The sequence below is a fragment of the Patagioenas fasciata genome, chromosome 12 (assembly GCF_037038585.1).
Source record: "Patagioenas fasciata isolate bPatFas1 chromosome 12, bPatFas1.hap1, whole genome shotgun sequence".
Lineage (NCBI taxonomy): Eukaryota > Metazoa > Chordata > Aves > Columbiformes > Columbidae > Patagioenas > Patagioenas fasciata.
The window spans coordinates 25,476,263-25,499,834 of NC_092531.1; the positions used below are offsets into that span (position 1 = coordinate 25,476,263).

The window sequence follows — 23,572 nt, forward strand, 5'->3', positions numbered from 1 at the left end:
AAGCAGAGGGAGCTCAGGTGGAGCCTCAGGTACCTCCATGTACTGCTCGCTCTTGGTTGCTGTGGCTCACCTTGGGTATTTCCAGAAGATATTCCAGAAGCGTTATTCTGGATTTTGCCCTAGATTTTTGCAGGACAGATGATGTAAAAAACTGTATGGTGCAAGAAATAAATGCCAAAAAAAACCCAGAAAAAACAGCTCCAAGTACTTAACTGACGGGAAAAAAACCAATTATGTACGTTATCAATATGTAAAATACAATTTATTGTATTTAGGCCATTCATAAATATCAACACAATGTAGTATGTTTGAATCAAACATCTTACCAATAAATTCTATCTAAACATTAATATTAATCTTTTGCTCAAATGTGTACAGTGTATTGACTCAATATTGCACAGTGAGCTCTGTATGACATTTCCATAGTGCATTCACTTTGTTACAGGGATAGTTCGCCACAAATATTGCAAAGCATCAGAGTTGACTTTTCCAAGTGAAAACGGCTGAACTATTTCATCAGGGACTGAGGGCTGACATGAACGTCAGCATCCTGGCTTAACTGGTTATGGATTCATGGAACCTAATGTTTTCATGAATGAGGAGACTTTATTTCTAATACAGGTTTTACAGAATTGCTAAAAAATCCCACTTTCAAATAGAATGAGGGCTTTATCATCAAACTTCTGTGAACAGCCCGCTCCAGTGATCAGTGAGCCTGTGATCCGCTCACTCCAGTGAGCTTGTCTTCTCATTTCAGTCTAAATATAAATCGTGTCTTTGATCTTTTCGGAGATGTATCTCACCGCTTGCATTTCAAAGGCCAGACGGTGCAAGCCCCCATCACTCCAGCACTCTGCTCCTTGTGTGCTTAGGCTCTGCTTGTCATTATGAGCAGAGGTGGCACACTCTACTCTCAATAGCCTTCAGTGGATAAATGCAGATATAATTTCCCAGTAGTTCTACATTTAACTGTATCTCAGCTTTATCGGATTAAATCTTAACTCTCCAGCATCGGCTCAGCGCAGGGGCCGTCCCGCTGGCTCTGGGGGCGTCACCGTGCTCACGGATGGGCCGGGTGCTGCCAGCGATGCGCCCGCTGTGCCGCTTCCCCAAACCCCCGCGCTCCCGGTCCCACGGGCGCGGGGGCTCCGGTGCGCAGGGCTCTGGTGCAGGATGGGCTCACAGCGGGTTCCCAACAACCCCGGTGTCCATTCTCAAGCCTAACTACGACAAAACTACAGCCACGCCAGCGGGAGATCACTGGTAGAGCAAGGGCCAGACCACCCGGACTGTAAGGTCTGACCCGCGTTTGCATGGACTCACACCGCACTGACATTGCAGAAGGACCCTGGAATGGGCATATGTTGCCTTACTACACATTTCAGTCACACTGCCCTGTCGAAGTGCTACGAACTGCTCCAAACACAAATAAGAATCACGACCAGAGAATGGCTATGGCTGACTTGGAAAAGGTTTGACGATCGGTATAAGGGTGCTTAGCGCTCAGTATCCCTTAGTGCTCAGCATGTAATATTCCTTTAAGTAAAAGAAAATTCACTCACCAAGTGATACAATTAAAAATTTCTAAGAAACTACTGGTTACGTATTACCTCATGATTACGTAAATCATGTTCATATCCCTCCTCTTTGCAGTTCATCAGTTCGTATATATTTAGATATTTTCTATTCAGGTAACAGAGATGAAATACTTATTCCTATCTAAAAAGACAGTAGGAAAAAACAGGGATTGAAGGGATTCCTTTTTTTGTACAAAAAATACATTTTGATGCCAACAGCCGGTACCTTCACAGTAGGTCCTTTGCTCCCCTCCATCCTACCAACGTTAAGTCATCCACAACGCCATCATAACATATCGGAATTACTTTTCCTTCCACTTTTCAACACCAAAATTCAATGTACGACTACGGAATGTTTCCAAAGTCTTATGCTACATCCTGATAATATCAGGTATCTTTTTTTTCTTCTTTTTTCTTGTTAACTTTAAAAAGGAACTCGATTCATGCAAATAAATACATCATGTGCACTGAAATACTCAATTCTATGATACAGGTGACTTCAGAGAAGAGCCACTTTATAATTATCTAAACTAGTTCTAATAAAACAAGATAGTTTCAAAACTGAATTAAAAACATTTTGTTTTACTACAAGTTGCTGTTTGCTATGTGTTCGAGCAGATTACGTTTTCTACCTAGTCGTGTTAATCTGTGTATTCACTGCCGCTCCTCTGTAGTGTAGCGAATATTTGATTTTGAAGGGTGTTTTGTAATGCAGCTTTTGCAGTCCGGAGGTTCAGTCCTCGTTTGGTTCTGCACACAGGATCCCGGATTAAGCCCAGATCTGCAAAGACAGAATTGAACAATCGTTTGCGACATCGTCTATTCTATTGAATGCTTACTCAAAATTCGGCAAGGCAGTCAGCGCAGTGGTACAGAGCATCAGCAGCAATTATATTCTTTAACCCAGACGTTCAAAATTGAACAGTTATGCTGGCACTTTGCTGGGATTTCTTTCAATTTGAATCTTCTGCTCATGTTTTACACTGTGTTTTTATATCCCCGTTAGTCCCTCCATGTTCCCGTAACAGCCCTCTCCCTCCACCCAGAAGCAGCGGAAGCAGGCGGTCCCCGCGCTTACCCGGAGAGTGTGGTCCCAGGAGCCCGAGCAGAACGCGGTCCCGTCGGGGGACACCCGCAACGTGCTGACACGGTTTTCATGTCCGAACAGGATGGAGACACGGGACCCCTTCAGCACATCCCAGACATTTATGGTGTAATCGTTATAGCCTGCGAACAGCAGGCGACCTTCAACGAGAATGACGTCTTACCAAGTGAGGTCCTCAGCAGGGCAGCGAGCCCCGAGCCCCGGCGAGCGCGCTCCCGTCCGACACCCCCCCTCCACCGCTGAGCCACCCACACCGAACCCTTCCGCATTTACTACTTAAAACTATAGTCCAAACTGAGCTAAATCACATAGAATCTGTTTGGTCATCGGAGATGTGGGATGATTCCAAACCAGGGCAGGCTGAACGGCTCATGCAGGGTAGTAATATTTTGTTCAGCCTTTAGGCAAGAAGTTGAATACAAATGGTTGAATGAGTAGCAGACAATTTGGGAAGAGATTCATTGTCCCCAACGGGACGAGCCTGTGGTGCTTGTGACCATGACCGACACATTTGTTCCTGTCCCAGGCGGGGGACACCTCACCACCCCCTGACCCCACACGGAGCGAAGACTCGAGCTCATGTCTCCGGATCTGGAGTCAAAGATGGTGATGTCTCCATCTTCATGCTCCTCTAACATACTTTTACTATCTATTAATCATTTATTATCCTTTTATAAACTATTTATGTGAGTGCACTTAATAGTCTAGTTACATTTCGTGTTTCCTTTGAAATGTTTTCAATCATTATTGTGAAATTCTAGCCCAGCTGTAGTTAATGGCAAAATATTTCCTGCCTTCAGTAGGGCCAAGAAAATATTTTTCATTGCTACAACAAAGCAATAGCCAGCCAGGTTATTTAAAGAGCCGTTATTTTTGCAGAGGCAATAAAAGGGCTTCCATGCATAAAATGTTTCTTTTGGTACTTAGTATTACTTTTGATAACTTTTGATAACAAATGCTTTATCGAATTAAAACTGGCAAAATGTCACAGTTCCCCTCCAATCCCAGCACTAAGAGAACCTTCCGGAGCTCAGGTCTCACCACTGAGAGAAAAGTCCACACTGGATGCTCCAAAAATGATGCTCTCTTTGGAATAAATCGCTACTTCTCTGTCTGCACGGAGGTCATACAGACGACACTAAGGTTAAAACAAAACCAACACACAGGCCGGAGTCAATGCCTACGACATTTCATGGCGAAAACAGGAGTGGGAAGCGCTGCAGCCCCACGGGCATCACGGGAAGCAGCCGCTTGGCTTCTTCTGCTGTTTCTGCCCACCGTAACCCGGACTCCTGGAGTCTGACCAGGGATATCAGCAACAAAATTGTATAAAAGGAGTGAAGAACTTGCTTTTCTAAACCCCTCATCGAAGCCTGTCCTGCTGTACAGAGATGAGCGGTGGGTTTTGGAGCTCGGCTGCCCACTGACAGCCCCCATCCCCGTGCTTCCCCAACGTGGTTTCCTACACACTAGGGCATCCTGCTGCTGGGGGTGCAGGGGGACACAGTCTCTGAAGACAAGAGTTTAAGCTCAGCTGGAGTCTGGGAGACAGAGATTAAACCTCTGGTCATGTCTGAGAAGACGGAGCACAGGGCAGGGTGCCCGGGAGCCCCGTGGCGCAGGGACGCGGGGTGGCGGTCCTTGCTGCGGGTGCCACAGCACAGCAAACAGCCCCCGCGCTGCCGGGAGGCCCCGTCTGAACAACCCACGCGAAAATAATTCATGTGAAATAACACATTTTTATAGAGATCTTTGGTTTTCATTTCTCATGGAAAACCCCCGATCAGCACTACGAACCCGCACGTCCTGTTTTTATAACCTGTCAGCACACTTAGGCTTGTTCAGCATGGAAATAACGTACTGACAGACCCGACTGCATCGCCATGCAGAAAGGCAGTCTGGTAGCCCTGAAATCAAAATGCACTTTCAAAACTATCTGAACTGAAAGCCTTCCTCAATAACTTAAGCTTAAGCAAACACTGGCCAAATAGGCTTGCTAATATTCAGGCTTTACTAATGAAAAACGGCTGATATTCAAGCCTGCGCATGAAGGAGAGGCTGTTTGATTCGCAGGGAGGTTGGGGTGTCAGGTGTGTCAGATCCAGGTCTCCCAGTGCTCCACGCGGATCAATAATCCCATCAGACTGGCCCGACAGGGAGCTGGGGTCACTGCAGGTGACAGCACTGCCACGTGAGCACGCCTTTATGGTTTGTCTCCAGACAGCCAGGATTATCTATTCCTTGAAATCCCTAAGTACATAAACCAGGTCAAGGATACCAGTCAGTGTATCAGTCCCTAACGCTGAAAACACCAAGCTCTTCATTTAAAGAACGAAGCAGATGGAAACTGCCAAACCCTCTGTCAAAAGCACAGAGATGGAATTCCCCGCTCTCCTGCTCAAGTCAGGGGCGTCAGGAGTAGTTAAGGGAGAAAAACCCATCAAATAAATTAATAAGAACAGAAGCCCAGAGCCTCTGGTACTGGGCATAAAAAGAGAGTGCTGTCATTGGAATTTAATGATGGACAACTTCTCCATCTGACTCCTTCAGCATCTCAAGTGCTCACAGTCCTGCATCCAAATGTGTGGAGAGGCACAGGGCTCACAACAGCTGAGGTATTAATTTATAATAGCGGCTTCTGAGACCTAAAAGCAGCGTACGCTCTCTCCAGAAGAGCCTTGGAAGGTCTCCACAGCCAGCGAAGACAAAGGGAATCCTTCTGTTGAGCTTGGCTAGCACTGGAGCAGCCTCAAAACATGCCTTGAGGGCAGAAAGAGCCTTCAGCCTCATGCAACCCGGTGTGACGTTTGGATAAACAGGAGAAACAAGGTGCCGGGAGCTCTGGAGTTACACCCGCACACCAGCCCAGCCCCTGCAGGGCTGTGGTACCCGCAGAGCCGGGTCCCCCACGGGGACCCATCAGCTGCGGCAAGAGCCACCAGCCGTGTGCATCACCCAGGGGCCAACAGGCACCAGGAGGTAAATGACATTTTGCATGCAATGTGCTGACCAAAGCGGCCTGTCAATATGTACTGTGCCGCTCCTCGCAGCTTGCTCATAGCTTAGTAAGATCCATAAGAGCTATTGTATCACCCAGGATGAGCTGGATGGGTGAGTCACGGCAGCGAGGAGCGCTGGCAGTGAGCCAGGCTGACACGGAGGAGGTGTACGGGGCCAAGGCCACCCTGGCTCTGCGCTCTCGGGTACACGGGGCCGTGGAGGCCAGACGGCCAGGTCTGCCCAGCTCGGCGCTCAGCCACGGCCCCCGTGCCTGCCGGGACGTGCAGGCTCCTCCATGCCCGTGCTGCTGCTCCTGGCACAGGCTGCGCCATCTCGTCTGGCTCCCCCCCGTTCTGAGCAACAACCACATGAAACCGAACCTCCTCCAGTAAGACAACTGAGTTTGATCGTGAAGCTTCAAAACACAGAAAATCTGAAATGAATATTTGAACAGTACCTGATGTCGAAAAGTTTGCAGAGGTGACCTACAAAGCGTTACTATATTTTCCCTATAGCATTATATACGCTATTTAATACATATTATATTATAGCATTATTATTTCTGCAACTTTGGTGTCACAGGCCCAGTTTAGTCAGTTAAACTTCTCTGTGGATATAACCTCGTGTTTTAAGAAAATCTGACTTGGGAGGCCATAGAACTCCCCCAAATTAGGTTGCCGAATTAACGTACCGTGGCATCGTCTGAACCAGAGGCAAAAGCATCTCCACTTGGGTAATATCTGTGCATGAGTAAAAAAAGACCAGAACACATTACATTACTTGCATGAAGTCAGACTTCAAAAATAGAACCAGTGCATTGCTCAACACCGCAAATGTGTCCTCTGCCAGACACACACTGACCTGACACTGTTGATATCTGAATCGTGGGTTTCAAACGACTGGATGCACTGACCAGACCGCATATCCCAAACCATGGCTTTCTTGTCGCATCCCTAATAAGACAAAAAAATCACTATGGTCATACAAATGGTGACATTCACCAGTCATGTGCCCAGCTCATTCAAAGGCTCTGAACAGCACTGCTCCGAGGGGATTTAACCAGCAAAGCAGGGCTGGGGGTACCGGTGCCCCCAAGCCTGGAGCAGCTGCAGTTCGGAGCAGAATTTGCCGTGCGGGCTGGAGCCTCAGCCAGGCCGGGCTTCGCGCGGGCAGTCCCAGACTAACCCGCACTCTGCGGTCCCCTGTGCCACCGAGCTGCAGAACCCACTCGCTGCCCCACCACTTAACATGCCCAATATGAAAAATTCATACCCAGCATTTAAGTTTTATAACTAATCCTCTTCGTACACTGAAATAGAAAACAAGTGCAGCTGGAGGGTCTCTTGCCAAGCCCTTGATCAGAGTTAAGCCCTGCCGTGGCTCTGCACCCACCTGCTCGATGGCGTGGTCGGGATGAGAAAAGCAGCACAACAGCATTTCTTCTCATTGTCAAGCTCTAACCTGCCCTTCCAAGCCGTGCTTTGGAAATATCATTTAACACTCGGTGCTTGCTCAGCACCCTGAACGCTTTGGGCAAGGGGCTCAGCCCATGGTGCCTGCAACATCCCTGGGGCAGGAGTCAGCTCGTACCCGCAGGGCCGCGCTCTCAGCTGCGCTGTCTCGCTGCTGGCACAGTGGCAGCGACAGGAAAAAGAACACGGACTTTTCTTTTAAGAGAGACAGGAGATTCTAATAACTACGGCCCTGCTGCGGGGCAGGGGGCAGGTGGGCTCGGCTGGGGGGCTCAGCCCCAACGTGGCTGTGGGGGAAGCACGGGGTGGGCTGGGCGGCTGCTGCTTCTGCAGAGCTGGTGTGTCCTGCCCTGCAGGCCACACCACACATGTTATCTATTTTTAAGCAAATACGATTGTTAATTAAATTAAACGATCTCTTCACAATTCATATTTCTCTCTCTTTTTGCGAATTCTTGTTAAAATGAAGTTCCAGGGTTTTTACTAATGATGTCATTATTTAAAAGAGGCAATGTTGCTTTGTACTGACTTGTGGTTTCTGCACCAAGGAAACAAACAGGATAGAGAACATTTTGGACTCAGCATATTTCCCTCTCAAGCCTCGCCACAGCCCAAGCCCAACCCTTCGTATTGCTTCCATCTGCACCGTTCTCACTGACCCCTCCGGGAGTCTGGGGCTAGGCTAATCAGACAAGCTGATGCTTTGCCTCCTAAGGTTCTGAAGGAGAAACCAGCACCCACCTGTGGAGAAATGGGCCCCCCAGGTGCCACCCAACTCGCCCCGAGGAGCTGCACTCACAGGGCACCAAGGACAACAGCATGGGACGCAGCCCTGAGCTCCCCCAGAGGGCTGAGATCTTCAGTCAGGTCACTGAATGTAACAGCACCAATCTACACACTGGCGTATCTGCAATGCTTATTCCAGCTCAAGGTTACTGTATTACATAGGCATAATGCACAGGGAGTCTCTATACACCACCATACCTTTGGGTTGCACTCTTTCGGCTGCACCTGCATTGACACGCTATAAGACACTTCACCGAAGTGGTATTTTGCATGTGATTAATTAAGCAAGTCCCTGTAAGCACGGACATGTCCAAGCTGCTACATCGACACAAGCATGACATATTCTCTTAGCAGCACCATAGCTGCTTGCGATTCTTTGCCCTATAATAAGCTGAGCTGTTCCCAGGGAGAATGAATCTGCCCTTTCTGGGAAGCAAGCCTGGTGACAGAAAAGCCCAGGAGGAGTAATGCACTGGGACGGAATCAGCTTTCAGTCACGCTTCAGAGCAGCTGTGCTAGCGGCAGCCAAACTGGGCCAGCGTGCGGGGCCCCGCTCCTCACGGGCCAGCCAGATTTGATGAAACAGCCATCACAGAACAGGGCCAGGCTTTTCGTGTAGGGTTGAGACCAGGACTCCGAGCACAAGGGGAACCTCCTAATCCATTGTCAGCATCCTCCAATACAGGGACCATTTCCACCAGCAAGCACAGGACCAGCCCTGGGCCAGTGCTGGTGAGGCTCAGAAACCAGGTACCTTCAGCAAAGTTACGGCAGCAACCTGGCTCCAGCAAGAGAGGTCACCTCTCAGCTCCTGCCAGCTCTCACCCCCAGTCCATTTCTGATGTGGGGAAGACCAGGAGCACCTCGAAAAGGAGCTGGGCCCACCCAGCCACCCTCACACCTCGCCTGCCTCCCTGCCCGGCTGCACGCCAAGCGCTCGGCTGCCCGGGAGCAGCGGCCCCTCGGCAGCAGGACGAGGTTTGGAAGATGCTCTGGGTACCTTCCCAGACCAGTCCTGCAGCCCCAGGGAGGTCTGTGTGTTCCCCTGGGCCAGGACGGGGAGCGGGCAGCGTTCAGTTGGCAAAGGGGCTTTAAATGCCTCTGGTACCACTGGAAAGCACAGGGGACTCAGCAACAGCTGAAGATGTGGCCGCACCTCATCTCCCTGCTCCAACCTGGCCAGTGTCCGAGCCACCCCTGGGTTCCTGGGAAGCAGTGAGGGGACACGGGACGCACACATTGTTTGTGGCCCCGCTTCGATGCCCTGAGCAGCCGCCTGGCACAGCCCGTGTGGCTGCAGAGAGCTGGGCACAAGAAAGGAGCCAAAGGCAGGAGGTCGCCTGCTGTGCCGGCTCCTGTCGGCAGGGACGCGCAGCTCCGCCGCGGTACGAGCCCGCCGCTCCAGCCCGGAGCCCTTCCCTTCGCGGGAGAGGCGTTGTTTTGATCCCGGGCTGGATTGCTTTGGTGTGGGGTGGAATTCGCCAAGTAAGCAGCACTGCAGTCAGAATGGCTGGGCGGGTTTGACCCCTCAGTTAGGGGTTTAATTTGCTCCAGCTTGGAAAATGTGCTTGCAACGAGTGGATTGCACTGGGGCTTCCAACACATACTCCAGCACTCGCTCAGTAAGATCACAAACCTCCTCCTTTGCTGCCTTTGCCCTTCCACACCCTTTAATTTGCTGTTATGATAGGAAGCTGCTGCTTACCCCAGAGACAAAGGTATTTCCCGTTTCAGAAGGGGCCAGGTCCAGGCACAGGACATCGGCTCCATGGCCATGGAAGCTCTGCAGAAGCTGCCCGCTCTCAACGTCCCACAGAGCACAAGTTCCATCTCCACTTGCTGTCAGGATCTATAGGACGCGGCAAGAAGAGTCACAATACAAGAATCAGCAGATGATCTTCAAGTTCACAAAGAAACAAGTGACATCCTACATATACACCAAGGACAGCTTTAATTTAGTGAAATATTTTGCAATAAATCAAAGCCATAAAAACAATGCGAATCTAAACACAGTTTATGTTTCTTATGAAAAGAAGTTAGAGTGGAAAGGAGAGCTGTATCGACACAGCTACACACGCACAGTGTTTCAGTAACGGTCAGCTTTGTGCACTGGGGTTTGGAGAACTGATGGCAGTAAGCACCTGCTGGTGTTTCCAAAAAGGAGGTAGAACCAGACCGGTATTCCTGTCTGCTCCCGTATTTAACCCTACCCACATTCAGGCTGCTGGAATTCAGCCCAGGTAAACAGAAGAACTGTTGGAGTTAAGTTTACCTGTATAACTCTTTTCTCCTGCTTGAAATAAGCAGGTTAAACCAAATTGATTTGGCTTAAGCCACGAATTTTCTGAAAGGGCAGTAAGCCTGTCTAGACAGTTGTTTGGTAAGTCCATCACCTCTCACTTGTCCGAAATCATTTATGTGTGAAAGGGCTCGAGCACACACTGACCAAACACAGCTCGCAGCTTCCCTCGGCTGCTACAGTGCCTGCAGAAAGCGCGTGTGATTAGCGCTCGTTATTGTGGCTGAATCCCGATGATGCCCAATTGTTCAAAGTTCCCCTTGGCACCCAGAGCCGTTATGCAATCACAAATGCTGTAGGTTGAAAGGGTCCCTGTGCACCAACGCGGAAGGAGGCAAGGCTGAGCTTGGGAGGGTTTTTCTCACGATCAATGAGGAAACTCAAGGGATCCCAGCAGGTAGTTAAAAGTTAAAAAGAAAATACTCTTCAAGCAGAAAATTGCCATGAAAGCATTCACAGAGTTGCATAAAGGTTAAACACTGAACGTGTTTGACAGATGCTCCAAAAACTCCTCCCATAAGCGGAGGTCTGCAAAGCTGCGGAACGGGCTGTTCCGAATCCTGTCTTACTCTAAGATGATAACAGCAGAAGTCCTGACTTGTCTTTCTGGCCAGCTTTTGAGCCCAGACCAACGAACCTCTCTGTTCTGAGGAGTATTCATATTTGGGTGAGGAATGAAGACTTTTGCTCTTGCAATAACGTGTAAGAAAGACACGAGGGGGCCAGGAGCAGCTAAAGGTGTAAGGGAAGGGTCTGCTGGCAACCCAACAGCTCCAGCCAACGCTTAAAGACAAATGTCATGGACTCAAGTTCACGGTATTGCTATTTAAAAACAAAACAAAACAAACCACACACACCAAAAATCCCAAACCAGAAGGGAATTTAAAAGTTTTGCTACCAGGATCCAACTTGCTGCTGGAGGGGTCCAGTGGTGCCGAGGGGACCCTTGCCTGGTGGCAGAGGCAGCACTGGCCAGGGCAGGGACACGGCAGGGGCAGCAGGGATGCAGGGACACAGCAGGGATGCAGGGATGCAGGGACACACCAGGGACAGCAGGGATGCAGGGACACGGCAGGGGCAGCAGGGATGTAGGGACACGGCAGGGGCAGCAGGGATGCAGGGAGAGCAGGGATGCAGGGATGCAGGGACAGCAGGGATGCAGGGACACGGCAGGGATGGCAGGGACAGAGTCCTGCTCGCCAGGAGCACATGCAGCAGAGGAGAAGCAGCGGCAAGGGCAGAGGGGACACCCTCACTGTGCTCATCCGCCATCGCCCCAGCCCCATCCTGCTCCTCAGCCCTGCCGTACCGGGAGTGCGGCTGCCGCCCTACGCTTGAGATCCCAATTAACGGTTGCTATTATTACCCACGAGCATCGTCACATGGGGAGCACTATCACAGGCAGAGCTGCAGATCCTGATTGAGGAAGCGAGGCTCCCGGCTCCCTGCGCACGGCGCTGGGGGGGGCTCGCTCTGCCCAGACTGACCACGGACACCGAGAACCAGGCGCGTGGGTCGCCCAGCCCTGCAGCTCAGTGCGTGTCTTGGCACAGGGTGGGGTTACGATGAAGAGCAAGGACGAGGCCCCCTCTTCCAGCACCCGCACAGCCTGGGAGCGGCTTTAATCAATGAACCACCCCCAGATCTCTCTTTCCATCACGCTGCCCATGGGCACACCAGCTCCTGAACTCCCACCCTGTCTTCCATTCCTCTGAGGGAAAACCAAGCTGCAGTTTAAGGTCAAACCGCCACATCTCTCAGGGACATCGGCCGGGACAGCAGAGCTGCTCCGACACCGCTGGGCCAGCCCCGCACAGCGTGCTCGTTGCACTGTGCACCCCAGTTACTGAATAATTTCAATTCTGAGGCTGTTACGTAAAAGGAAAAAGAGAAGAAGTTTTCTAGGATCCCCTAGATAACAGTGTCCTAACAGAAGCTTGGCCAACCCACCTGCTTGCATTTGTTTCAATAATAACATGCACAGAATCACAGAATTAGCCAGGTTGGAAAAGACCTCAGAGATCATCAAGTCCAACCCTTGGTCCAACTTCAGCCCATTTACTAGATCATGGCACTAAGAGCCATGTCCAATCTCAGTTTAAAAACCTCAAGGGACGGTGAGTCCACCACCTCCCTGGGCAGCCATTCCAATGCCTGACCACTCTCTCCGTAAAGAACTTCTTCCTAATATCCAGCCTAAACTTCCCCTGGCAGAGTTTAAGCCCATGTCCCCTTGTCCTATTGCTGACTGCCTGGGAGAAGAGACCAGTTCCCACCTGGCTAGAACTGCCCTTCAGGTCGTTATAGAGATGGCAATGCTCTAACTGATCACTAATAAGCCTACCAATCACAAGAAAATTTATTTTTAAGGTATTCAGAAAAATCTCTGCATCACTGAATATAAAGCACCTAAATCCACTGTGGTATTATTTAAGAATAGTAACGTATCACCTTCAATACCAGTGCGATTTGCTGCATTTAATGCTGAGAAAAAAAGACCCAACTTTCCTTTTTTATTATAAAAAACAAATAACTAGTTTTCCTTTCATAGAATTTAATCATGATGCATAGAAGCATGGGCAATAGAAGAGAACGTTATTTTTCTACCTCATAAAACCCACTCCATTTAATTTAGACCGCTCTAATTACGCAGGGCTCCTGTGCAGAAGGTCAGGGCTGAGCAAGCCTGAGCGCTGGGTACCTCCACCACCTGTTTCCATGGCAATGGACTTGAATTAGCACCTCAGAGGCATTACAGAAACCATAGAATGGCAAACAACAACACACTCTCGGGCATCTCACGGCCTGAAATAGAAGCAATGAGAGCTGATAGTTCCTTTGGAGGAGCTCCAAATATCTGGAAGAAGGGGACAAGGTATTCCCTTTCCAGCAATGAAGATGCTCCCCTCTGCCACTTTGGTGCAGAGCTGCACTGAGCAGCGCTTCAAACAAATTCAAAAACCAGAGAGGACAAGGGGATTATCCCGGCTCCTTTCATCACCTTTCACGTTCCTGGAGAAAGAGATCTTTGAGATACTCGCTACAGAGGAAGGCTGGCCTGGTCTCAGAAGACCTGCATTTAGTCCCTGGCTTTGCCCTCGCCCTGGCTGCAGACGGGGCCAGCATCGCTCCTCAGCCTGCAGGGCACACACGGCTGCATGCGCGGACACCAGGGCTGCCCCGCGGGACCATCCTCATGCTCAAACATCTCACTTGGTACAAACAAACAAACACCGAGAGCAAAAGCAAAGCTGGCCAGACGTCCAGGACAAAGCAGGCAAACAGAACACTCCCCATACGCACAGCGCATACCCAACCTAGTCCTGGCCAAAGTGGGGTTTTAACTACTTGTATTAGTTCGAGCTGCTGAAAGCAGAGGCCAGCGCAGCCCCTTTAGCAGAGAACACGAGGCAGCAGCGAGCTGCCCGTGCAGCAGCGCCAGGCCTTGGCAGGGCACAGGGCTGCGACCGGCACTCCCGCACAGCAGCTCCTGCAGCACCTCCCCGCCCCAGCGAGGGTCTCCAGCAGCCCCTGCACGGGCAGGACCCGGCCCTGGGTGCACGGAAGGCTCTGCCTGCACCACGCAGGAGTGCAGCTCGTGTTAGGTGCTGCTGGACGGCGAGCGGCGGGCAGCGAACGCATTTACCTGCATGTCTGAGTTAGTGAAGCTGCAGGCTGACAAGTAGTTTGTGTGCATTGCGACCGATTTCTTCTTTGCAGCCATATTTTCGTTTTTGTCAAATGTCAGAGGGTACACAGAACACTTGTTGTCCAGGCCGCTAAAGAGAGTAACAATAGCAATAACAGAGAGAGGAGAACCGGTTAAAACTGCAACAACAAAAGGCGAGCGGTGATAAGAAGGAAGCCACCTGTCATGGCTGCGCTGCCAAACCCTCACAAGCACCGGCGGCCGGGATCTCCCGGCAGGGAACCCCAGCTGCCCCACCAGCCTGGCTGCTCCACGGAACCTCAACAGCTGCACCTCAGTGCTCTTCACCCCCATCGAGTTTATAAATGGCACTGAACGAGACCTCACGAAAGTATCAACTGGGAGGTGGCACGGCAGCCACCTCAGGGTTAATGTTTCACGTACACCCAAACTGCCGTTCTTCTGCTGACACCTGTCATTGCGAGGATCAGGATTTCAGCACCATTACTTTATCTACCTTAATAAATTTGACCTAACTCCTAGGGAAGAGATGGTAGTATAGCAAGTAGTGGGTGTGGAGACACGTTTTAGAAGGCTTTGGAAAAAGACAACAGAAGCAGTGACCTCTGTAGCTGCTGTGCCCCTCCGGGACATTTGCAGTAGCTAAGCTGTGTCCCAGGCTGGGTGCAGGACCCGTTTCTAATGGGTCTGACCTGTGTCTGACCGTTCTCTAGAGCCGTGGCAGATCAGCCCTGCCCTGACCCCAGCACACGCACCACTGGGTGCTGGTCCTGCGCCTTGTGCTACGTGCACAGCACAGGGCTGACAGCACAGCAGAAACACAAAATCAGGTGCTGCAACACATATACGCTCTCCCTGTCTCTTTTACAAGAGTGAAGACAGAGCCTTCTTGCTATTCTTCAAGTTTTAGTCAAAACCATACGGTTTCTGGACTCTCTCTCCACACGCATTTGCGGAGTCTGCCTGTCTGTCCGTCTGCTGCTTTCTAGACCCGCAAGCTGCACGGTCGAGTGTCCCTTTGTTCCCCTCTCGCCCCAAGCCTCCTTTGTCTGCCTCATCCACCCAGACCCTTCTTAAAAGATGTTTTGCCAACATCTCATCTCTCTGTTTTCCCCCCTGCATAAACTCTTTTAGAAAACTTGGAGAAGATTATCAAGGATGGGGTCACTTTTCCTCACCCCATCTTGGCAAGATCTATTTGTGTGCTGGTAATCATTAACAACTAACCTTCTCTACACCATGAAAGAAAGAGCGCAAAGTAAGAACAGGGTTAAACTACTCTCCCAACACACACAACCAAACTGGAGCAGGGAAGTTGCATGCATGCAGATTCCTAACCCGTTATATAAATGCTGAAAGAGGATTATTTTCCATACTTACACAACAAATGTTATCGCACTGAAGTCAGTGGGTGTAATGTGTACAAGCCATTATGAGAATAGAACCAGGGGCACCGAATGTAGTCCTTCCGCCCACAGCCCCTCCTGGCTGTCAGCATCTGAAGGCACCAGGACACCCCCACGCAGCAAGCTCCTCTGCGTAAGCAGCTGTGGAAATGGGAACTTACCCACAAGCAATGGCACATCCAGACGGGGCGTACGCACACGCCATCACCCAGGTACACGGCATCGTCACCGCATGTTCCTGAAACACAGCATCTCTCTAAGCTGGGATGTCACTGCTTCGCTAATCAGTGCAAGGCAAACAGCCCAGAGTAGTAAGTTCGTTATCTCTGGGGGGCGTTCTTAGGGTCGGTGAAAGGCACGGGTGTTTCCCCCAGCCACGGCTCACACGGGGGCAGGGACAACGCTCAGTGCAGACCCCAGCGCAGCAGCAGGATGGCGCCTCCCTCCCTCCCTCCCACCGCCCACCTTACTCATGAGCCTCAAACCCATCACAGAGCACGTTTCATCTGGGTTCCTCAGTGCTGCAGAAGGTCCCCACTGCTGCACGGGGTTACCCGGGGAGAGCCGGGGTGATCACACAGCACCCGGTACGGGGGTTACCCGAGGAGACCCGGGGTGATCACACAGCACCCGGTACGGGGGTTACCCGGGGAGAGCCGGGGTGATCACACAGCACCCGGTACGGGGGTTACCCGGGGAGAGCCGGGGTGATCACACAGCACCCGGTACGGGGGTTACCCGGGGAGACCCGGGGTGATCACACAGCACCCGGTACGGGGGTTACCCGGGGAGAGCCGGGGTGATCACACAGCACCCGGTACGGGGGTTACCCGGGGAGAGCCGGGGTGATCACACAGCACCCGGTATGGGGGTTACCCGGGGAGACCCAGGGTGATCACACAGCACCCGGTACGGGGGTTACCCGGGGAGACCCGGGGTGATCACACAGCACCCGGTATGGGGGTTACCCGGGGAGAGCCGGGGTGATCACACAGCACCCGGTACGGGGGTTACCCGGGGAGAGCCGGGGTGATCACACAGCACCCGGTACGGGGGTTACCCGGGGAGAGCCTGTGCTCTGCTGGCCGGGCTTTGCCCCGCTGGGAGCCCAGCGAAGAGGCTGGACAGACCCTCCCGCCAGAGACCCCGCTGACCCCAGCGCCTGACGGGGACTTTGCACAGGCAGGGCAATGGAGGCGGTTTGTCCACTGGTGGGGGTCTGCGTGTTACCCAGCACCCTGCTGCCCCCTGCGGCACCCAGAGCCCCTCAGCCCCCCACCCTGCCCCACCGTCCCCCGCCCTGCGCACAGAAATCTGCTTTCTGCTGAAGTCTCGCTTGCCTTGTTCGTGGTGAAGGAATCCCACACGATCACCTTCCCATCCTAAACGAAAACAGAGAGAGGCCTTACAAACACAAGAGCTGACCTGTATTACACATCACTTGCCGAGCCGGCAGCACTCAGGGGGCCTATTTATGGCCATTGCCCAGTTTATTCATCTTCCCTTTCCTGTCTTTTCCTGGTTTTCTCTTTACTTCTCACTACAATTACTTAGCCATTAATTATCCATTGATACAATGTGCTAAATAGCCATCATACGAACACTCCACAGAGAGCAACACAGCCACTGTGTATGCCAGCTACACTCACGCCAGTTACTGTGCCTTAGGCAGATAACGTTGGTATCCTCCCTGTACCATGAAAGCGAAATGTTTATTACTGAGCAACAATTGTTGCTGTACCTGGACTCAATATAGTTCTTAAAACAGAGTCAAAAACGCATTACAACTTGCCTGTTCAGCTTTCTGATCTACACACTGTCATCTTAACCACTTTAAAAAATGTGACATTAATTATTAACAATTATTCTCCTTGCTGAGATCACCATGAATGGTAACAACTCACAGTAAGCGAAGGCGGCTCGCAATGCAGATTGCCTATTTTTATCCCTCGAGTGAGACCCCTGACAGATTTCATGTAGGCCAGTGAACAGCTGTGAGATGCAAGGAGCTCACTCGCTGCCATTCTGGGCTCAGCACGAACCAGGGCATCCAGAAAGTCATTACCTCATGAGCTCCTGCAGCTCAGCAGAATGGTCCTGAGCAGGTGTTGGGGCTGTTCCTCACAATGCCCCAGTAACACAGGGCCACTTTGGCAGCATGTCTGAGGCTTTCGAGATCACACCAAGCACACAGACTGCAGAAGAGATTTCCAGGCCCAGGAATCCCTAGAAGGATCAACATTTCTTTCCCTTCCTTTTCCTGATTATTTTCTCTGAAAACATAAACTGAAATGGTTACTAAATATTTTACCTGTAAAGAACAAGGAAATAAACGTGGTGTCCCATAAGCTCCCTCTATTTTCTATTGTAGTAGGGAATATGGTGAAAAATTGTGTATGACTGGACAACAAATATTTAGGGTATTAGCTACAACAGATATAGCGATGATCAGAAGTTTGGATTTGTGCTCTCTAAATAAATACATTGCCAATGAACCGCTCTAAGGGCATCTGGAAAACACTTATGATACACATGCGTTACCACCTCCGAAGAGCAGCATATAGCACAGCCAAGAGACCCGCACAGCGCCCAACAGCGTACCTGCGAGGAGCTCACAATCCTCCTCTTGTCTTTGCACCAGTCCATACAGAGCACTTTGTTTCCATGGCCCTTCAGGGTCCTCCTGGTCTTCATCACAAACTGGCCCAGCGCCTCCACACGCTCTGCCACCTGATGGACTGCAAAGAGCGGGTGGTCAGCGAGCCCACCAGAGCCCTGCCCTGGCCCGTGCTGACCATCAATGTCCCCTGGGGGCATTAACCCATGGAGCTGGGGTCTGTGGCGCAAGCCAACACACTCTGCTTCAGAGCGGCAGGTGGATGGACATATCCACCAGATAACAATAAGCACTGATTCGCCCAGGGCTTGAATTCCAGGACTGTAGGAGCTGAAGCTCTTGCAGACCATCACACCCAAGTACAACTGGAAAACAGGTCACCGCTTTTCCCCTCTTATTGGGAAATCCTCAGTCCAGCTGAGGCTTAAAGTGCACAGCCAGCCTCCAGCCTAACGCAGGCCTCGAGGTGCTCAGCAGAAGTGAAGATCACTACTGAGTCTTGGAGGAAAATTCATACAAAGGAAGGGAGCAAGCAACAAATCACCCAAGCGTCAACAGTAAAACGCTTGTTGTGGACGTGAGGCTCCCACAGCAGTGGTGCAGCGTGATACTGGTGCTGGAGACCTCTGCCGTGCCAGCCCTTCTGGTGGCCCGGGCAGCACTGAGCGCCAGGACACAGCCCTGAGTGAGCGGAGAAGCTTGGCATTTGCTATAGAAGCGAGCTACACAACTTCTCAGCAGTGCCTTTGGACACTGAGGACTTCATGGGTGGGTCAGCTTTCTGTTTTATGGGAGAGAGAAAAAGAGGGCAGGCAAGCAACCTCCCTGAGCAGCATCCCCTGGTGGAGGAGAAGTCGGTTCTTTCATACCTTATTTAATGGCAGCACTTTCAGCTGATATCCTTAAAAACCCAACAAATCCATGTTTCCAATTGTGCAAATGCACTTAGACATAAAATTCATCTGACTGCAGGGGGCACAACTAAAAGGAGCTGAGCGGGGCCACGATCTACCCTGGAACGCTGCAGCAGCTCTGACACTTCAAACGGAGCACTGGGAGGGTGGGAGTTGCTTCACGGCTCAGAGCTCAGTGGGGTCCCGGGGCAGGAGACCTTGGCACCAGAATTAAACCTGACTCTGTCTAGAGCAGAACCAATAAGATCCAGTGCTTCCCTGTGTTGTGTTTGTCCACACTGAAACCTAAGACGACCCAGCTGCTGTCAGCTAAGGGGGCAATGCCCGAGCTGGACGTTTCAAAATAAACGCAGTAGCTTTAATGAGCTGGTGGAGGGAATCTCAAGCTTCTCATTGCCCTGCTGGAGGCTGAGCTCCACATCCTACGTGGCAGGGGATGGCTGCAGAGCTGTGTCACTGCTTCGCCCTCCATCGCTTTCCCAGAGCTGCGAGACGGCTGGTGGCCAGGGAGCTGTGGCAGCAGCCTTGGCTGGACAGGGTCCCTGGCACAGGGCCGGGGCAGCACTTTCAGCCCAAGGCACAGGCTGATCCCCGGCAGATCAGCTTTTGAAGAGTTGCCTTTCAAAACCGCCGGCCCCACAAGCTGTGCCAGAATAACGCCCTCAGCCGAAACCTCTGCGCGTGTGTGACCACGGTCACCCGGCCAGGGGACAAGTGCTGTCCACCATTCCTGACAACCTGCCCACGCCGCCTCTAACAGGACGTCAGAAGCAAGCTGCTGAGAAGGTACCATATAAACCCACTAAGGAAAAGATACATTTCCTCCTACTTTTGCCCATGGAAGCTTGCCAAGCGATCCAATCACAAGACATGAAAACACAGGACAGAAGGTTATTACAGCAGCTGGAAAGATGCTTGTGTCCAGAACACGCCTGAAAAACAAACGTTCCACAGACAATGGGCAAAGTGTTTCCATTATGTCAATGCAGCCGAGACTGTGGAACAGTCTGGTTCAGCCTTACTGATTCGCTGAGGTCGCTTATCTCCAACCACAGCCACAATAATCCCGCACCCGCCTACCACAGGCTTTGGAGTCACATCATTATTTGTAAGCGTTCTCCAATATTGTTTCAAGATAGTTGAAAATTATGCACTCAGGCAAGTAGATCAACTAAGGCAAAGAAGCAGCTTGAGTGGCTTTATGAAGATCCAGGTAAAATAGGCTATTTTTCTAAAACATATAATTTGGCTGGAAGAGGAGGTGTGGACTTGATGCAAATACTATTGGGTCCGTGATCTGTTCCGCGCTGGAAGTCCGTTGGTCCTAATGGTCTCTTCTGGCCTTCGAAATTTATGAATTGCATAAACAGAACAAACTGTAACAGAATAGAATCCTTAAAATTGTAAGACTACAAATGAAATGCACGTTTGGTATTTCCTCTTTCTATCCACATCTTTGAGAGCTGCTGTTCAAAAGCAGTTGAACAAAGAAGGGCAATCCTAGTTCAGCCAGCTGTTTGTTTTGGGAAACACGGAGGAAAAGTCATGATCAGAGCAAAAAAATGTGAAAGATACCATTTTAAATTAGAAAAACAAAACCAAACCAGAAGAGATCCTCTGTTCTGAAAGTGACAATCTCTGCAGAAATTGTTCCTGGGATAACTTCAGTTATAACTTCAGTGCAAAAGAAAGCTCTAATACAGAATCAATGACATAAAACATCATGAAGGACCACGGTTCTACAGCAGTATAAGACTTCTGTCTTAGAAATCACATCATGGCTAAGGAAACAGCCTCCAACATAAGTTTACAGATTTTTGTATATGACAAAGACAGAAATATCCTGTGACCACCAATGTCGTGCACAGCTCTGGAATCCCTGCAATCAGGTGAAACTCTGTGAGCAAAACTGAATTGAAGTATATGCTTAAGGGCTCTGTTAAACAGAGGCCCCACTGCTGCTGATACCCAAATTATACTGTAGGAGTACGATGATTTATGGTAAAGTTTCTGTAATGAGGCCATCTCCATTTGTTTAATGATTCCTATAAAGGGACACTCATCTAACATATGGTTGTCTAATTTAGACAAGAAAATGCTCTATTTAGTCCAGAAAAAGATCTTTTAATCCTCCCTTAGCTGAAAATTAAGAATGCTTGCCATGCTTGCCAGTCCCTCGATCTTACAAATACTAAGAGCTAAACAAATCACTAGATACAAGCTCAGGTTCAGATACCTTTTCAACATTTAAGGCATCAAAAATGATAAAAGTTTTAATGAGACACTAATATTTCTGATAAAGTGGCCTATGTGATTTCAGAGGAATGCAGTAATTCACGTTTTTCTAAAACAAAAACAACCCAAACCTAAAAAAACCCTGCAATATATCATAGTTATTATAAAATAAAACGATTGTTATATCTCAGAACCGATGAATTAATATCTGAGAAGATCCATAAAAGTAAGGTTAGCTTATTTGCTTCTGAACAGGGGGGTGAGGGCTGAAACCTGCCCGTGTCATTTCTGGTACGTCAACCGTACATCTTCAGACTGCAGCCGATACCGGTGAGTTACGCATTGACAGCTCACGCACTGACTCACCGCGCACCTCTGAATCAGCACTGGATCCCCGCAAGTTGTTTCCTTGGGGGAAGGCAGGGAGAAGGAGCTGGTTTGGGAAATAACGTTTCTTTTCAAGCCCTTTCACCTTGTGCGGAATCCTGGTCTCGCTAAACCAAATCCCCGTCAACTTCCACGAGGCTGCGTTCAACCCTCCTCCCACTCGGATGCGCATTAAAAGGGTGCAAATAAATCTCAGCCTACAGTCGGGGATATTTCACGGACTCTTCCCCTCCCAGCTGCCCTTCACCCCAAAGGCCGTGCGGGAAGCGCAGCTCCGTACGCGCAGCCTGAGCCAGGCCGGAGCTCCGCGGGCTGCGGGGCGGTGCGGAGCGGTGCGGAGCGGTGCGGAGCGGTGCGGAGCTCCAGGGCGGCCGCCCCCGGGCCCGGCCGCGCTGCGCGGCCTGAGCGCCCAGGGAGGCTGCGCGGATGCGCTCCCGTTCCGCTCCCCTCCGCCCCTGCGGAGCCGCGCCCCGCTCCAGCCGCGCCCCGCTCCCGCAGCGCCCCGGTTCCGCAGCGGCGCGCTCCAGCCGCGCGGCCGAGCGCACGCAGCCGCCGCGCTCCCCGCTGGGCTCCCGCAAACACGGACAAGCGCCTGTCATGGCCCCGGGGGCGCCTCTCTCCGCGCCCCCCTCTGCCGGCCCCTCCCGGGCAGGCGGCCCCGGCGTCCGGCTGCGCCCTCGCTCCGGGGCGGCAGCAGCAGCGCGTTTGCCCGATAAGCGGCGAGGCCCGGCCCGCCGTGCCCGGCGTGCGGCACCGCGCTCCCCGCCCGCCCCCGGCCCTGCCCGCGGCCCCGCGCCCCGGCCCCGCTCACGCTCCACGTCGTGCAGCTTGGCCCGCTCCTCCTCCAGCTTGCCCTTCAGGCTCTCGGCCTCGTTTTTCAGCGATGCCAAGGTCTCGTTCTCGTGCAGCCCCTCGGTTGCCATCTTTGCAAAGGAAGCGGGGAGAGAGAGGAGATGAGAGCGGGCGGGAGGAGGAGTTTGCTTGCCTGGCTCCCAGGGATGCTGCTGAGGCTCCTGCTGCCTCAGCAACGCCGCCGGAGCCGGCCCGGGCTCCCCCCTCCCCATGCTGACGCCCGGGGCCGGGCTGGATGCTCCTCCAGTACCTGACCAGACACCGCGTGGAAAAACACCCGTGAGAGCCCGCAGCCCCGCAGAGCACGGCAGGCTCAGCATCCCCCGGGCGGGCAGCGCGGGCGGGCGCACCTCTGCCCTTCTTCCGCTCCACCAGCTGCTACTTGCTGCACATCCCAGGCCATTTTCACAGCCCGAAAGCTTCATTTCCTCAGAAAAACGTGCAAAAGGGTGTTTCTGCTTTGTACCCAAACCTGTTTGTGCCAGAAGTTGCACGATCTATAAGGTAATAAGGAAAAAAAAAACATAATAATTCAATATAATTCTAAAATATCAGCCTGGGAAGACAGATCCTGTCCAGCCTTTGCAAATCATGGCTCAGCACCACCATTCCCATATACCCCTATAGGTAGGGGCAGTAGGAGACTTAGGTCAGGTCTCTGGCCAGGCTTCTGTGCCAACAGGACAGATGCAGTGGTGTGAACCCTTCTCACCTATGCTTTGAATGAATTCCTCATGTTAAAATTTTGTGTTATCAGGTGTTTATCCAATTTTTTTTTCCCTCTTAAAGCAGCCACCTCTTTCCCCTGCATACAGATAAACACACCAGGGGCTGTGCCCTTCCCAGACCTTGACAGTGGCCAGTTTCCAAAACCCTAAAGGGAACAAAGAACGTGCTGGTTTGGTGTGAGCCTGGCGCTCGGCCTCATGTCTCTGTGGGCTCTGCTCAGGTGCTGGCACATGGAGTAGCTGCCACTTCCACAGAAAGAGCCATGGCACATGGCCTTGCAGCTCTTCTTTCCCTGTGAGTTCCTTAAAAATCCTCTTCTTATTATTACATTAATTGTCCTTGATTTACACAATTGACTCCCCTTGTCCCCCTTTAGTCTGAAAATGGACAATGCAATGGCTATCGTTCAACCTGGTGCTGTGCCAAGATTGGAACGGGAGATAAGAAAATACGTGTTTGCAGCTGTTGTTTAGACTCAGGGCACGTCCTGGACACAGCGTGGGTCTTGGGGAAGATACAAATC

General features: G+C 51.3%; 1 protein-coding gene across 3 annotated transcripts; it reads right to left on the reverse strand.

The window, feature by feature from the left end:
- Window positions 1-240: 240 nt before the first annotated feature.
- GNB5 (G protein subunit beta 5) lies at window positions 241-22,653 on the reverse strand. 3 transcript variants are annotated; one of them, XM_065847094.2, is made up of 12 exons: window positions 22,571-22,653; window positions 22,280-22,391; window positions 17,917-18,053; window positions 16,656-16,697; window positions 15,477-15,553; window positions 13,886-14,018; window positions 9,646-9,789; window positions 6,544-6,635; window positions 6,374-6,422; window positions 3,724-3,820; window positions 2,656-2,822; window positions 241-2,358 (listed from the first exon to the last, which is right to left on the reverse strand). In XM_065847094.2, the coding sequence occupies exons 2-12, from the start codon at window positions 22,389-22,391 to the stop codon at window positions 2,347-2,349; spliced, it is 1,062 nt and encodes a 353-aa protein (XP_065703166.1). In that variant the 5' UTR covers window positions 22,571-22,653; the 3' UTR covers window positions 241-2,346. The 3 variants fall into 3 exon arrangements, with proteins under 3 accessions (XP_065703166.1, XP_071670214.1, XP_071670215.1); XM_071814113.1 differs by lacking the exon at window positions 22,571-22,653 and having other exon boundaries at window positions 22,280-22,496; XM_071814114.1 differs by lacking the exons at window positions 22,280-22,391; window positions 22,571-22,653 and adding an exon at window positions 21,554-21,787.
- Window positions 22,654-23,572: the final 919 nt, after the last annotated feature.

Coding starts and splice junctions, on each gene's coding strand:
- GNB5 (XM_065847094.2), bottom strand. CDS start 22,391: ATGGCAACCGAGGGGCTGCACGAGAACGAGACCTTGGCATCGCTGAAA. Junction 16,698..17,916: donor GGATTGTGAGCTCCTCGCAG/GTACGCTGTTGG, acceptor GTTTTCGTTTAG/GATGGGAAGGTGATCGTGTG. Junction 2,823..3,723: donor TGTGGACTTTTCTCTCAGTG/GTGAGACCTGAG, acceptor TTCTCGTTGAAG/GTCGCCTGCTGTTCGCAGGC.